General features: G+C 44.4%; 1 protein-coding gene across 3 annotated transcripts in view; it reads right to left on the bottom strand.

Moving 5' to 3' along the window:
* Window positions 1-1,563: 1,563 nt before the first annotated feature.
* Window positions 1,564-13,778, bottom strand: part of plxna3 (plexin A3) — an 86,609-nt gene continuing 74,394 nt past the window's right edge. For 2 of the 3 annotated variants that reach the window (XM_061684420.1, XM_061684428.1), the window contains exons 33-38: window positions 8,073-8,150; window positions 7,824-7,936; window positions 7,569-7,738; window positions 6,327-6,539; window positions 5,024-5,174; window positions 1,564-4,075 (exon numbers count right to left, since the gene is read on the bottom strand). In XM_061684420.1, coding sequence (XP_061540404.1) covers window positions 3,983-4,075; window positions 5,024-5,174; window positions 6,327-6,539; window positions 7,569-7,738; window positions 7,824-7,936; window positions 8,073-8,150 — 818 coding nt within the window. In that variant the 3' untranslated portion in view covers window positions 1,564-3,982. The remainder of the gene's footprint in view (window positions 4,076-5,023; window positions 5,175-6,326; window positions 6,540-7,568; window positions 7,739-7,823; window positions 7,937-8,072; window positions 8,151-13,778) is intronic. The other variant, XM_061684436.1, reaches the window with a different exon arrangement.

Genomic DNA, 13,778 nt, shown 5'->3' on the forward strand with positions numbered 1-13,778 from the left:
TTTCAAATGATGAAGAAACATCAGAGGGACTTTCTAATGAGCTGATGGCGTTAGCTTGTCGGCATTCTGTGTTTTTTCTTCTGTTTGTCCATTTCCAAGCAGCCTGCTTGCCCATCATTTTTTAAACATGGCAGCTGTTGTCATGTGACTGCCACCACCCAATCATAAATGATGCACAAGACGGACTGGCTGGCTGTTGCCGGGCAGATTAACCCTGACAAGTCTTGGAGGAAAGGAGCCAATGGTTTAACTGGATTTCCTCTAAAGGATGGTGATGATTTTCAAAATGAGTGCGAGCCCACAATAACATGTTGTTGAAGTACCGAGTAACTTCGTGCTCGGCTGATCGCTGAGTGAGACACCTAGGCATCATCCATTTTTGCACTGACATGATGTCATGCTTCATGAAATTCGGGTTACCACGGTAACTGATTTGCTCTGTTCGGAGGATGATGGTGACGTCAATGTCCTAGTGACACTCTACTTGCTGGACTGTGGGTGTGGTACATGTTCTAAAGCCAATGTGACAGTGACAATGTCTATTTGCTGGATTGTTGGTTGGTCATAAAGATTTTAAAGTTGACCTTGTCACAACACTGCCTACTTGCTGGACTACTGTGGTGTCACAAATGTGATAAAATCACCTTTGTTGCAACATGTTCTACTTGCTGGACTGCGTATGCATCTAACGTTCTAAAACAAACATAGTAGCGACTTTTTAATTGCTGCATTGTTGGTTTGGGACAAACCTTCCAAGCCAATATTGTACAGCATCTGCTTGCTGGACGCCGGTGTTAAAACATTTTAAAACCAATTTTGTAACGACACAGGCTACTTGCTGAAGTGCTGGTGCATCACAAACTCTCTAAAACTGAAGTCATAGCAGCACCATGTACTTGTTTGACTGCGTTTGTTGGTCTAAAACCAACATGGTAGCGACACTGTTTAGTTGCTGCGTTGTTGATATATCTCAAACATTTTAAAACCAACATAGCAACACTGAACTGTGGGTGTGTGGAAATGTTCTAAAACCAACATCATTGCGACACTATGTAATTGCTGAACTGCTGGTGCACCACAAACTTTCTAAAACAAATGTTTGGAAACTGGGAAAGTTGAGGAATGCTAAAAAAACACCTGTTTCGACCATTCCACAGGCGAACAGGTTAATTAGACACAAGTGAGTGTCATGATTGGGTATAAAAGGAGCATCCTCCAAAGGGCTCAGTTGTTCCCAAGTAAGCAATGGGGTGAGGGTCACCACATTGTGAACAACTGTGTGAACAAATACTCCCAACAGTTTAAGAACAACATTTCTCAACATACAATGCGAGGAATTCAGTGATTTCATGATCTATTGTCATCAAAAGATTCAGAGAATCTGGAGAAATCTCTGCATGTTAGCGGCAAGGCAGAAAACCAATATTGAATGGCCGTGACCTTCGATCCTTCGGGTGGCACTGTATAAAAAACTGACTGCTAGTGCGTTATTACAACCTTAAAACCAATGTGCATCTGACGGCACACGTGCAAAGTTAAGAGGCGGAGCCAGGTGTTGTTTACACTTTAGTAATGATGTTACAAAGTCATACAAAGGCAATGGCGATGTAGAAAAAAAAACAGGCTATTATATGGACATGGTGGTCATGGTTACATTTCAAAGTAAAAATCAAACAAGGCAATGCTATTAAACATGTTTTCACAAATAAACATGTTTCGTTCCTTATTTTTGTTCTGATGACATCATGAAGAAACATCCTGGTCATCAAGTGTTTTGTCCAAGCGGAGTCGACCACTTCCCGTGGTTTGGTGTCCTGATGCAACGCTGACCGGACGCTCTTCTCGGTGTCAAACACAAGTCACCTGATGGGCCCGCATCGATAGCGGGCGGCGCTACAAACAACATTTGCAAGGTGGCGCGTATAAGCGTGTGTGTGTGACCGACATTCCCGTGAAATGCCACCATCGCCATCAACAGGAAGTTCATCAACACCTAACTGGTTGGCACTCACAATAAATAACGTGGAAACAATAATTTAAATCAAATAAAATCATCAATAAATACCCGTGTGTGTGTGTGTGTGTGTGATTTCAGTAATTAGACCTGACCCCACAGCTACCCCACTAGCATTTTAAGTCTGTTAAGACCCGAATCTCAATGGCCTGGAGACTAGTTGGCGACCTGATGGCGACTCGAGTCTCCACTGTTGCGGAGACGTCTCCTGGAGTCTCCTGTAGACTAGCAGGGTCGTCAAGGAGTTGCGGTGAAATCGAACGTTTGATTTCATTGGACACCTTTTGGCGACTGCTCTAAATCCTCACTATAGAGAAAAAACTTTATGTAGCTTAATGTCACTAAAATCTGAGCAATCGTCATCAAAATTTATATGGATATCTCTACCTACGCCCACTTCAAACTCTGAAAATATCACAACAACAGCCCCTATATTTTGGATTTTATGGACGTTCTCATATGCTCACGATATGTAAAAAGGTGCTAACATCACTTAATGTGACAAAACTTCGAGCAATCGTCATCAAATTTTATATAAACATCTCTACATGCCCACTTCAACCTCTGAAAATATCAGAACGATTGCCCTTGTATTTTGGATTTTATGGATGTTAAACCTCCAGATTTTCCCACATATATAGAAAAAGCTCAACATCGCGTAACGTCCCAAAACTGCGAGGAATCGTCACCAAAATGCATATGGACATCACTATCTATGCCCAGGTCAACCTATATATAAATATCAGAACGATTATTTTGGATTTCGTGGACGTTAACATGTTTTCGTCATTACAGCACTGTCCCGGTGTCCATGCTCCGCTGGCTGAGTGCGGAGCACGCATATACAGATACTCACACACACAAACACATATAATATACATTATATATTTATTTAACGAATATATAGGCCTATATCAGCGACATCCAGGTGAATTGGTTGTCAGTGTCTGGAGACGTCTCCCAGACATCTTTCTGGTGAGAGTGCAAGCAATAGTTTGGTCTCCCGGGTCCCGGAGTCGCCGCAACTGATCTGTCTCGGCAGTCTCGGCAATGTCTATGCCAGTGAGATAGGGGTCTAAGTTCAGTAATTAAAGACCTAACCCAACAGCATTAGCTAACATTTTTTAGGTTGTTCATTTCAGTTATTAGACCTGACCCAACAGCATGAAGTAGCGTTTTCAGGCTGCCGATATTGGTAATTAGACCTGACTCAACAGCATGAAGTAGTTTTTTTCAGTCTGTTGCTTCCTCTCACACAAACACACACACACACACACACACACACACACACACACACACACACACACACACACACAGTGGCGTTGGTCCAGTAGTGGCTTTCCTTCCTTCCTGGTGAAGAGCCAATCAGGAATTTCCCCTCGATGCCAAGCGTAAATGTCATCGTATTGTCTCTTTTATTCTACTTTACAGGGTATTTGAAGTTAAGTCCATTTCAGCTTTGATCTTTGATCTCGGCTTTGGTCCGAGTCTGTTCCGGTCTTGGTTACGGGTCTTGGCACTGCTCGCCGGGCACAGTATTGGCATCATGGAGTCCTGAAAAGGGGGTGAGGCCGGCGCTGGAATGTTCCGCAAGGTGGTACAGTCCAGAGTAGTCAGGGGGTTGGGGTGGGGCAGTAAACACTAAAGAGTTCTCCCAGCCAATCAGAGGCCAGTGTGGCTGACCAATGAGGGAAAAGGGGACACAGCTGTGGTCGGTCAGGAGGTGTGGCGTGATTGGATGTTAACTTCCTGGTTACTCATTTTATCAGTTGTGGTTATTTACACGTCGTTGAGGCTCTGTTGAAGCCCCTGTTTAGCTCTTGAGGCTAATTCCACGATTGGGTCCCAGCCCGTCGCTTGGCAAATAAATAGCAAATTGATTTATTGATTGGTGCAGTTCAGGGAAAAAAATAAAATAAAAAAAATCAGACCTCCTCCCCAGTAAGCAGATGTCTTGGTTTTGCCTCCTCAGCTGCCTGACATCAAGTTGATGGCTTGTTCCAGTTTGTGGCGCAGTTTGTGTTTGCGACAGTAGGCGTCGCGGTCCAGGGCTGTCAGAACCTGCATCATCATCATCATCATCATCATCATCATTATCATTTTACTGGTCAGTTTATTAGCTATGCCCAGATCAGGTATCATAATTCCTCGTGTTTGACATAAACAAACCTATTGTGAGATTATGAAGAGAATCTAAAGAAACGTTCCTACCGGATAAGACTGGATTTTCAACAGTAATATTAAAATATTATACTCTCCGTATCATTGAGCTGTTTTTTTTGTTTTTTTTTGTCGATGACTGTTTTTGTTCTTTGGTAATATGAGAACTCGAGTAGAAATGCATGGTGAGGAAGCGACAAACATCAGCGCATGCACACAGAGCAGAACATTTCCTTGAAAAACCTAATAAAATACGGATAACACTTCATGTTTTGAACATGGATACCAGCAAATCGATGGTGCGTATTATACGTAGGTAGAGGGGAATTCCTAATTTTAGGGGTTGATTTTGAGGGTGAGTGGCACGGTGGATGACTGGTTAGCACATTTGCCTCACAGTTCTGAGGACCAAGGTTCAAATCCAGCCCCCCCTATGTGGAGTTTGCATGTTCTCCCCGTGACTGCACGGGTTTTCTCCGGGTACTCCGGTTTCCTCCCACATTCCAAAAACATCCATCGTAGGTTAATTTCAAGACTCTAAATTACCTGTAGGTGTCAATGTGAGTGTGAAAGATTGTTTGTCTATGTGTGCCCTGCAATTGGCTGGCAACCAGTTCAGGGTGTACTTGCCTTGAGTTAGCTGGGATGGGCTCCAGCAGGCCCCCCCAACCCTAGTGAGGCTAAGCAGTACGGAAAATGGATGGATGGTGAATGGATTTTGGGGTTGCGTATTATACTCAAGGGTGTATTATACACAAGAAATTACAATAAGTAGACTGTAGAACAGAGAGGACTCACAACCAGGGTTGCAAATGGGTAGAAAAAATATAAATTTAGTCAGTAACTCACCTCCTCTTTGTACTTGTTGATGTAGAAGTAAAGCTCACTGAGCGCGCTCAGTGTGTTGAACTCATTGCCATGAAGACGTGACTGCTCCACCAGGTAGGCGTCCATGTCCTGGTCGCTAATGCTTGGCATTTTGGCAATGTCTCTGTAGTACCTATAAGACAGATGCTAAAACCCTTAGCATCTCTTGGTAGTCATTTGGCAGTCTGCTAGTTAGCATGTTACTACTACATAATGCTCTATAATGTGATATTGGACAGTTAGAATGTTCGCTACCTGTCCACACAGCTGCTGTAGTTGACCATCAGGTAGTACTGATGTAGCACAGTAGCTAATTTGCCACCCAGGTCTTGTAGTTGGCTATGAGGCTACAGCCGATTAGCTATTTAGCATGTTAGCCAACTATCTGGTCAACTTTTGCGGTTGGCTATTTGGTTGTATTGGAACTTAGCATGTTAGCTACCTCGCCACCCAAATCTTATAATTTGCGATGAGGCTATAATACCTAGTTAGCATTCTTGCTACCTCTCTGCTCATCTCTTGAGGTTTCCTGCTTGAGTATATTAGCTAGTTAGCATGTTAGCAAACCGTTCCAAAAGGTCCAGTAGTTTGCTATTGGTTTATACTAACTAGTTAGCATGTTATGTACCTATCTGCTCTACCATTGTAGGTGGCTATGAGGCTATATTAGCTGTAAGTACATGTGCTACTCTACTGCTCTTCTCACCATTAATGCTAATAATTTGCACAATTTAAGTTGAGTTTGTATGGCAAGTGACGCCATCTGAAACATCACAGTCATTTTGACACGTCAACTTGGAGAACGCCTTGGAATTTCGGCCCGTCCGATCTTATTTCTGGATATTTTTAACTGAAACTTGTCAGCCTATCAAGGAAGGGATTCCCCGAGTAGCAGACGAAATGAAAGGGTTGAGAACGTGTTTGGAAATAAATAGGTTATACTGTTAGATTCAAATTTATACTTTTATACTGTTAGAATCTAATTTGAATGCATTTTTGGAGCAGATTTTCTCTGGGTGATACGATAACACACAAAAACGTTCCACAAATAGTCAACCCCCCACCACACACACACAAAATTCTATTTCTCCGGAACCCATCATTCGATTTTCAAAATTCTTGCTGCGTCGTACTTAGGTTGAGGTGGCCAGTCAAACCAGACTCAGCTGAATTTTGCGGAAAATCTTACCATGTTGCGACTGTTACGTTGTCTGATTAGCCAATTCTCTACCAATGTCTTATAAGTGGCTATTTAGCTAGACTAGCTATTTAGCATGTTAGCTACCGTTCCACCCAGCTCTTGTAGTTGGGGATGTCTTTAGCGTAGAGCAGCTTGTTGGATGGGGAGTCTTTTCCCAGTCGGTGTTCCGATGTGGAGCACGAGTCCATGAAGGTCTGAGCCACGACCGACAGGCACGCGTCAGTGATGCTACTTTTGTGGATGTCGAAAACAAACTGGGGATTCTTGATGACGTTGACCCAGAACCTGAGAGGAAGACTGGACACGCAGACAGGAAATTGTTAGATTTATGTCCTGCAATTACAGTATATTAGAATTGGAGTGCATAAAATAGTCAAATATTATATATATATATATATATATATATATATATATAATGTATATGCTGTATATATAATGAATTACATACAACGGTAATTGTAGTGATTTCTTTTTTTTGTGTGTCCTGTTCGGCTATTAGGTCAAGCAGAAAGGAGGATCGGTATCCCTTTTATGCCTGAAGTTTTACTGTGTCACATTGGAGTTTTTAAGCTGCCACTGTGGTTTATTTGTATTCTGAGGGATATTTATTGAGAATGACAGTCGTTCAGGTGACCAGAACAAAGTTTTTAAAGGCGACTGACAGAAAAAACAAAAAGGAGAGAGTGAAAAGGTAACTAAATAATATGGGAAAAGAATACAACAAAAGACAAAGCACTAGCTGGAAAGAAGATGAGCAAAGTAAAGCATTATATACCTAGTACAATGACAAATTGGATTTGAGTGTTGTATCGGTCAGTAGTGCTACACCCTGTGAGGGAAAGTCTGGAAAATATAGGACAGGACAGGGACAGGAGGGGAAGCATGCAAAACAGGGGTCGTGGAGTGGTTATGTAAATTATAAACATCTATAGGACCAGAGTGTAAGTGAGGGGCTGCCCAAGAAATTCGCATAATTATAAGTTATTTGTCACAATGAGTGAGTGGTGCCACACCCAGCAAATAAGTCCCCTGGGTGTGTGTCTGTGGACACATGCAAGTGAATTGACACCATTTGGCATACACAATAACAGTCAGTGTCCTGTAATTGCTGTGCCTGCACCGCGGGGACTGAGGACTCCACCCCACCTAGTCGAGAGGCGGGGTCGGGCCCAGGAGTCCACCTGAGAGCGGCCCGGTGGATGGGATACCTCCCACACCGAGGGATCCAGGGTGTTCCACCAGCCCCACCAATCGTAGTGAATATTAACATAATTGTAGTGAACCATATCATAATCGTAGTGAAAGGTATCGTAATGGTACTCGTACCAGTTGCTCTTCCAGGTGTGTCGCACGTCTGGGTCACTGATCTGTCTCTTGTCGGCCTGCTCATCCAGAAAGTCAAACATGTATTTGATGGCCAGCGGCAGAGCAGACCCTCGATGGGCGGTGCTGAAGACCGTCTCGAAAAGGTCATCCACAAACTTCTGTAGTGTCCCCTGGTGGCAAGAGTAAAGCGCAGGCTTATGATCAATTCCAACGCGAACGAACAACGTGCAGAAATTTGAGGAGCTTTCATGACACCTTTGTGGCCAGCAGGCGTGTCAGGTATATTTCGGACACCATTTTGCTGCCGCGGTCTCCTTCACGCTGGTCACTGTGCTCGTGGTTCTTGACCAGGTGCCACAGTTTTGTTCCTGAAACACAAAAGCAGTTAGTGTTGTCACCATACCAAATTTACGACTTCGATACTACAACTGCATTAAATATACCTGCAGTATTTATACGCACACTTGTGCTAGCTCACTGTTAGCTTAGAAAAATGGCAGCTACCTGTTTCCTGATCTGGCGTGATCATGGGCGCTCTGGACCTCAGACTGTCAGGACTACTGGACGTACGCAGTAATGATTCTGCACACACAAGCACCTGTTAGTTGTGTGCGGAATGTGTATTTGTTGACAATATTAGCTGGTTGGTGTGTCAGCTACCTGTCCACCCAGCTATTCTCATTTGTTCTTAGATTAAATTACCTACAATGCAGTACCCCTCCTTGATCTGTCACCTTATCATGGTGGAGGGGTTTGTGTGTCCCAATGATCCTAGGAGCTAAGTTGTCTGGGGCTTTATGCCCCTGGCAGGGTCACCCATGGCAAACAGGTCCTAGGTGAGGGACCAGACAAAGCACAGCTCCAAAAACCTCTATGAAGATGAAAAACTCAGGAAGACGTTTTCCCTTGCCCGGACGCGGGTCATCCCTCTGGAGCGAGGCCTGGAGGTGGGGCTCGAAGGCGAGCACCTGGTGGCTGCGCCTGTACCCATGGGGCCCGGCTGGACACAGCCTGAAAGGGTAACGTGGGTCCTCCTTCCCATGGGCTCACCACCTGTGGGAGGGGCCATAGGGGTCGGGTGCAGTGTGAGCTGGGCGATGGCCGAAGGCAGGGACCTTGGCGATCTGATCCCCGGCTACAGAAGCTGGCTCTAGGGACGTGTAATGTCACCTCTCTGGCAGGGAAGGAGCCGAGCTGGTGTGCGAGGTCGAGAAGTTCCGACTAGATATAGTCGGGCTTGCCTCCACACACAGCTTGGGCTCTGGTACCAGTCCTCTTGAGAGGGGTTGGACTCTCTTGCACTCTGGAGTTGCCCACGGTGAGAGTTGCCGAGCAGGTGTGGGTATACTTATTGCCCCCCGGCTTGGCGCCTGTACATTGGGGTTCAACCCGGTGGACGAGAGGGTAGCCTCCCTCCGCCCTTGGGTGGGGGGACGGGTCCTGAATGTTGTTTGTGCCTATGCACCAAACAGCAGTTCAGAGTTTTGAAGTCCTTAGAGGGGGTGCTGGAGAGCACTCCCGCAGGGGACGCCATCGTTCTGCTCGGGGACTTCAATGCTCACGTGGACAATGACAGTGAGACCTGGAAGGACATGATTGGGAGGAACGGCCCCCCTGATCAGAACCCGAGCGGTGTTCTGTTATTGGACTTCTGTGCTCATCACGGATTGTCCATAACGAACACCATGTTCAAGCATAAGGGTGTCCACACATGCACTTGGCACCAGGACATCCTAGGTCGCAGTTTGATGATCGACTTTGTGGTCATGTCATCGGACTTGCGGCCGCATGTCTTGGACACTCGGGTGAAGAGAGGGGCAGAGCTGTCAACTGATCACCACCTGGTGATGAGTTGGCTCTGATGGTGGGGGAAGATGCCGGTCCGACCTGGCAGGCCCAAACGTATTGTGAGGGTCTGCTGTGAAAGTCTGGCAGAATCCCCTGTCAGAAGGAGTTTCAACGCCCACCTCCGACAGAACTTTCCTCACGTTCCGGGGGAGGCGGGGGACATCGAGTCCGAGTGGACCATGTTCCGCGCCTCCATTGCTGTGGCCGTAAGGTGGTCGGTGCCTGTCGTGGCGGCAATCCCCGAACCCGTTGGTGGACACCAACGGTGAGGGATGCCGTCAAACTGAAGAAGGAGTCCTATCAGGCTTTTTTGGCCTGTGGGAGTCCTGAGGCAGCTGATGGGTCGGCTGGCCAACCGCAATGCAGCTTTGGTGGTCGCTGAAGCAAAAACACGGGCATGGGAGGAGTTCGGTGAGGCCATGGAAAAATACTTCCATACGGCTTTTAGGAAATTCTGGTCCACCATCCGGCAGTCTCAGGAGGCGGAATCAGTGCACCATCAACACTGTGTATAGTGGGGATGGGGCGCTGCTGACCTCGACTCGGGACGTTGGGAGCCGGTGGGGAGAATACTTCGAAGACCTCCTCAATGCCACCGACACGCCTTCCCATGAGGAAGCAGAGTCTACTACATCTCTCGGCTGGCCTGTGAATGCCTCGGGATCTCCCCGGAAGAGCCGGGGAAGTGGCTGGGGAGAAGGAAGTCTGGGCGTCCCTGCTAAAGCTACTGCCCCTGCGACCCGACCTCGGATAAGCGGTAGAAAATGGATGGATGGATGGACAATGCAGTAATAGAACTACAAGTTTGATACGACTGAATCTAATTACGATACGATTCACTGTGATTCTGATACTATTAACTGTCACGGGCGTGCTGGAGCCTATCCCAGCTGTCATCGTGCAGGAGGCGGGGTACACCCCGAACTGGTTGCCAGCCAATCGCAGGGCACAACAACCATTCGGACTCACAGTCATGCCTACGGGCAATTTAGAGTCTCCAATTAATGCATGTTTTTGGGATGTGGGAGGAAACCGGAGTGCCCGGAGAAAACCCACACAGGCACGGGGAGAACATGCAAACTCCACACAGGCGGGGCCGGGGATTTAACCCGGGTCCTCAGAACTGTGAGGCTGACGCTCTAACCAGTCGGTCACCGTGCCGCCTGATTACAATACCATTCACTCTAATTATGAAACGATTCACTATAATTGTGATACAAATCACTTCGACTATGATACGATTCACTACAATTATGATATGATTCACTATAATTGTGACCCTCAGCACAAAACCGATCAGAAATAGCGCGTCTGTGTCTTTTTCTGATTTTCTAAAAAGGCGTTAAAAATGCTTTCCAATTATGTACAGACTGGTAATCGGGTAACATTTGATGAAGATATGTCCGTTTAAAGATAGGAAGTAGCGTTTCAGCGTTAGCCTAGCAACAAGGATGTTTACACCACAAGCGACTATATTAAGGCCTCTTGTTGGTTCATACGTGTAATGACGTACATTTGAATTAAATCCGCGGCTGCAGGGAACTCAAAGCTTTCTGTTGATACCAGACGATGTGGGTTTCCCTGTTTTGCGCGCGGCAAGTCAGTGCTTAATGGGTTCAAGCTCAAAACACGTCCGACTTCCGATCAGTTTCGTGCTGGTGGATCACAATTATGAAACAATTCACTCCGATTATGATACATTGTATGATTTAGCTCGCTAGCTAGCGAATAAAATGTAATAACCACTACGGGCGCTAAGTGGACAAGTAGCTACCACGCTAACTCGCTGTCGTCGAATAAGTGTAATGTAATACAGTGGTGCCTTGAGATACAAGTTTAATTAATTTAATTCACCCTTGGAATTGGGACGACACATAGTCACCCCTCACCCCCTGCTGGCTGTGTTGTAGGCAGACGCGACAATTGTTTCCATTTGCAAGATGCCGTCTTGTGTCAAATGAATGTCACTATTATTATGAATGGCTTCTCTTATTTAAATGTGTCTGTCTGTGCGGTTTCGAAAGGTGGCTCGTATTTTAAAATTGTTGATAAAAGTAAACAAATAATTTGAACCCTGCCCCTAAACTTGTAGCCTTACTGCCTTTGCACCTGCTCTCCTGAACACACAATATATCAACCTTTCTCCTCATCATCATGTCAACCAACTCCCAAGCATTTCCCTTCATAGTGTAGTAATGTTGTAATGTGTTTTTTTTTAAAATAGCACTCTATAATATTGTACTTTATAAAAACATACAGTCATGACATAATTTTAATAGAATTTAAAATAAAAACTGTTTTTATCACACTTTGCATCAATTAAATGGCCATTGTGCTGCTGTCCACCTTCGCCATCTGGGCCACTATAAGCCAGACAGACGGGTTTGTACAGTATATCCGTTTTTTCTCCTTGCAGAGGATAAAAAACATATGACTTTAAGTACTATTATATTGAATGTCTAAATGTGCTGCTACACCGTCTGTACTCCAACATCAGTCGCTTAAAGGGTTTCCATTTCCTATTATGCGTTAGCATGAACATTAACCTAATGGACTAAAGGCTGAGATATGTGTTTTAAATACACAACGTGTAATTCACGTAGCTTTATGTTTGACAGTGTTTGACAGTAAACTTCAGCCGGCAGTGGCATTAAACAGCTTGAAGCCTCTTTTTTGAATAATTTTTCACAATTGATGAAAGAGGTATGGGGTCTTAATGGTCCAGATTTCACAAACAAGTTGATTTTATGTATTTTTTTTGCTCACGTAAAGGAAACTGGTAGTCATTTACAATAAGATTAATCCATTTTGGAACAATTGCATCAATTCCTTATTCCTTGTGTGTTTTTGGACATACTTGGCAAATAAAGACTATTCTGATTGTTAAATAACTAATTGCCTTTGGAACACCCCTTTTTCATCGCCAACTGAGACCCCCCTCCCCATCCCCCCATGTGTTGTTGTAATGTCAGAGACAGAACTGGAGACCAAATTCACTCCATAGCTGGTGTGAAAAAAGGAATTTACTCTTTTATAAAGTGGCAGTATTTACTCATATTTTATATATCGTCGCTGTCAGGTAGAATCCCCACCTCCAAAAATATTTTTTTTTGGGACATTAAAACAAAAAAACAACTTGAGACACTACATTGACGGTATGAACAAAGGAATGTACTATACTATAAAGTGGCAGTATTAATTGACAGCTTGCTTGAATTTCCAAACACTTCTTTGTTGAACTTGGCATTATACTTTATATTGCTGTCATATATCGTTGCACGCTCATATGAAAAACAGCTATCTCATATGAATAACAGCATCTCAAAATTGTTCAATCGCGAGTCTAATATGCTGAGAAATCTCTTATTTATTAGGTTGTCATGATTAAAATGACACAAACATGACATCGAGTGACACACATCCTTGTAAGCCTCATGAACCCAAGCATTTATATACCATTGCACTCTCTTACAAGAACACATCATCTATAGCACCCCAAAATTATGTTTAATCCCTAATTTAATATGCTAAAAAAAATTTGCTAATTTATTATGCGGCCATTGATTAAAATGGTAGAATACAGCGTGGTGAGCAGCCGTGCACATCAAAGTCCAGCCTTGCATATCAGAGTCCCAATGCCATGCAGATAAAAGGGGGTCAGCCAAACCCCATGACCATAAAAAAAGCCTTTAACATGTCAAAAACATGAACGCCTGGCTAACATCATCGTCCAAAAAGCTTGATAAAATGCTACAAACACGGCGCCGTTATAGCAGCAGTGTCCATCAAAGTCCGCGATGACATATGCCACCTATCATACAAAAACTTCATAAATGCTAACGCCTGAGTTATGTCATCTTCCAAAAATGCTTTTCACAAGTGAGCGATGCAATCACCCAAGAAACAGGTATAACAAGTATACACGAATTTATCGAACCTCACTATTTCACTAGCTATTATCTAAAACGAAAAACAAAACAAAAAACATCCAGACTATTGACTGTAGGGGACAGTTACGCCCCAGACTTGCGAGCCAACCATGTATATTAACTAGTACGAGGAAATCAGACCTGCTTCTGGCACTTACGTCACAGCTCAAGTAGAGTTTCGACCGAAATGTGGGCAGGTCAGAATATCTTCAAAACAGAAAATAAGCCAAAAATAAATACTGACTCTTTTCTATCTTTTAGGGTGAGTCTATTCTACCTTTTCTAGGGTGGAGGTGGGGGAAGTATTTCTGCAGACAATGGTTTAAATCCAGTACTATGTGATAAGTGCCAATGTTTGAGTTGAGTTGAGTTCACTGCCACCACACAGTGCTTGCATCCCAATTTTATGCTCGCAGGTCAAAGCAAAAAAAAA

The sequence above is a fragment of the Phycodurus eques genome, chromosome 1 (assembly GCF_024500275.1).
Source record: "Phycodurus eques isolate BA_2022a chromosome 1, UOR_Pequ_1.1, whole genome shotgun sequence".
In the NCBI taxonomy this organism is placed as follows: domain Eukaryota; kingdom Metazoa; phylum Chordata; class Actinopteri; order Syngnathiformes; family Syngnathidae; genus Phycodurus; species Phycodurus eques.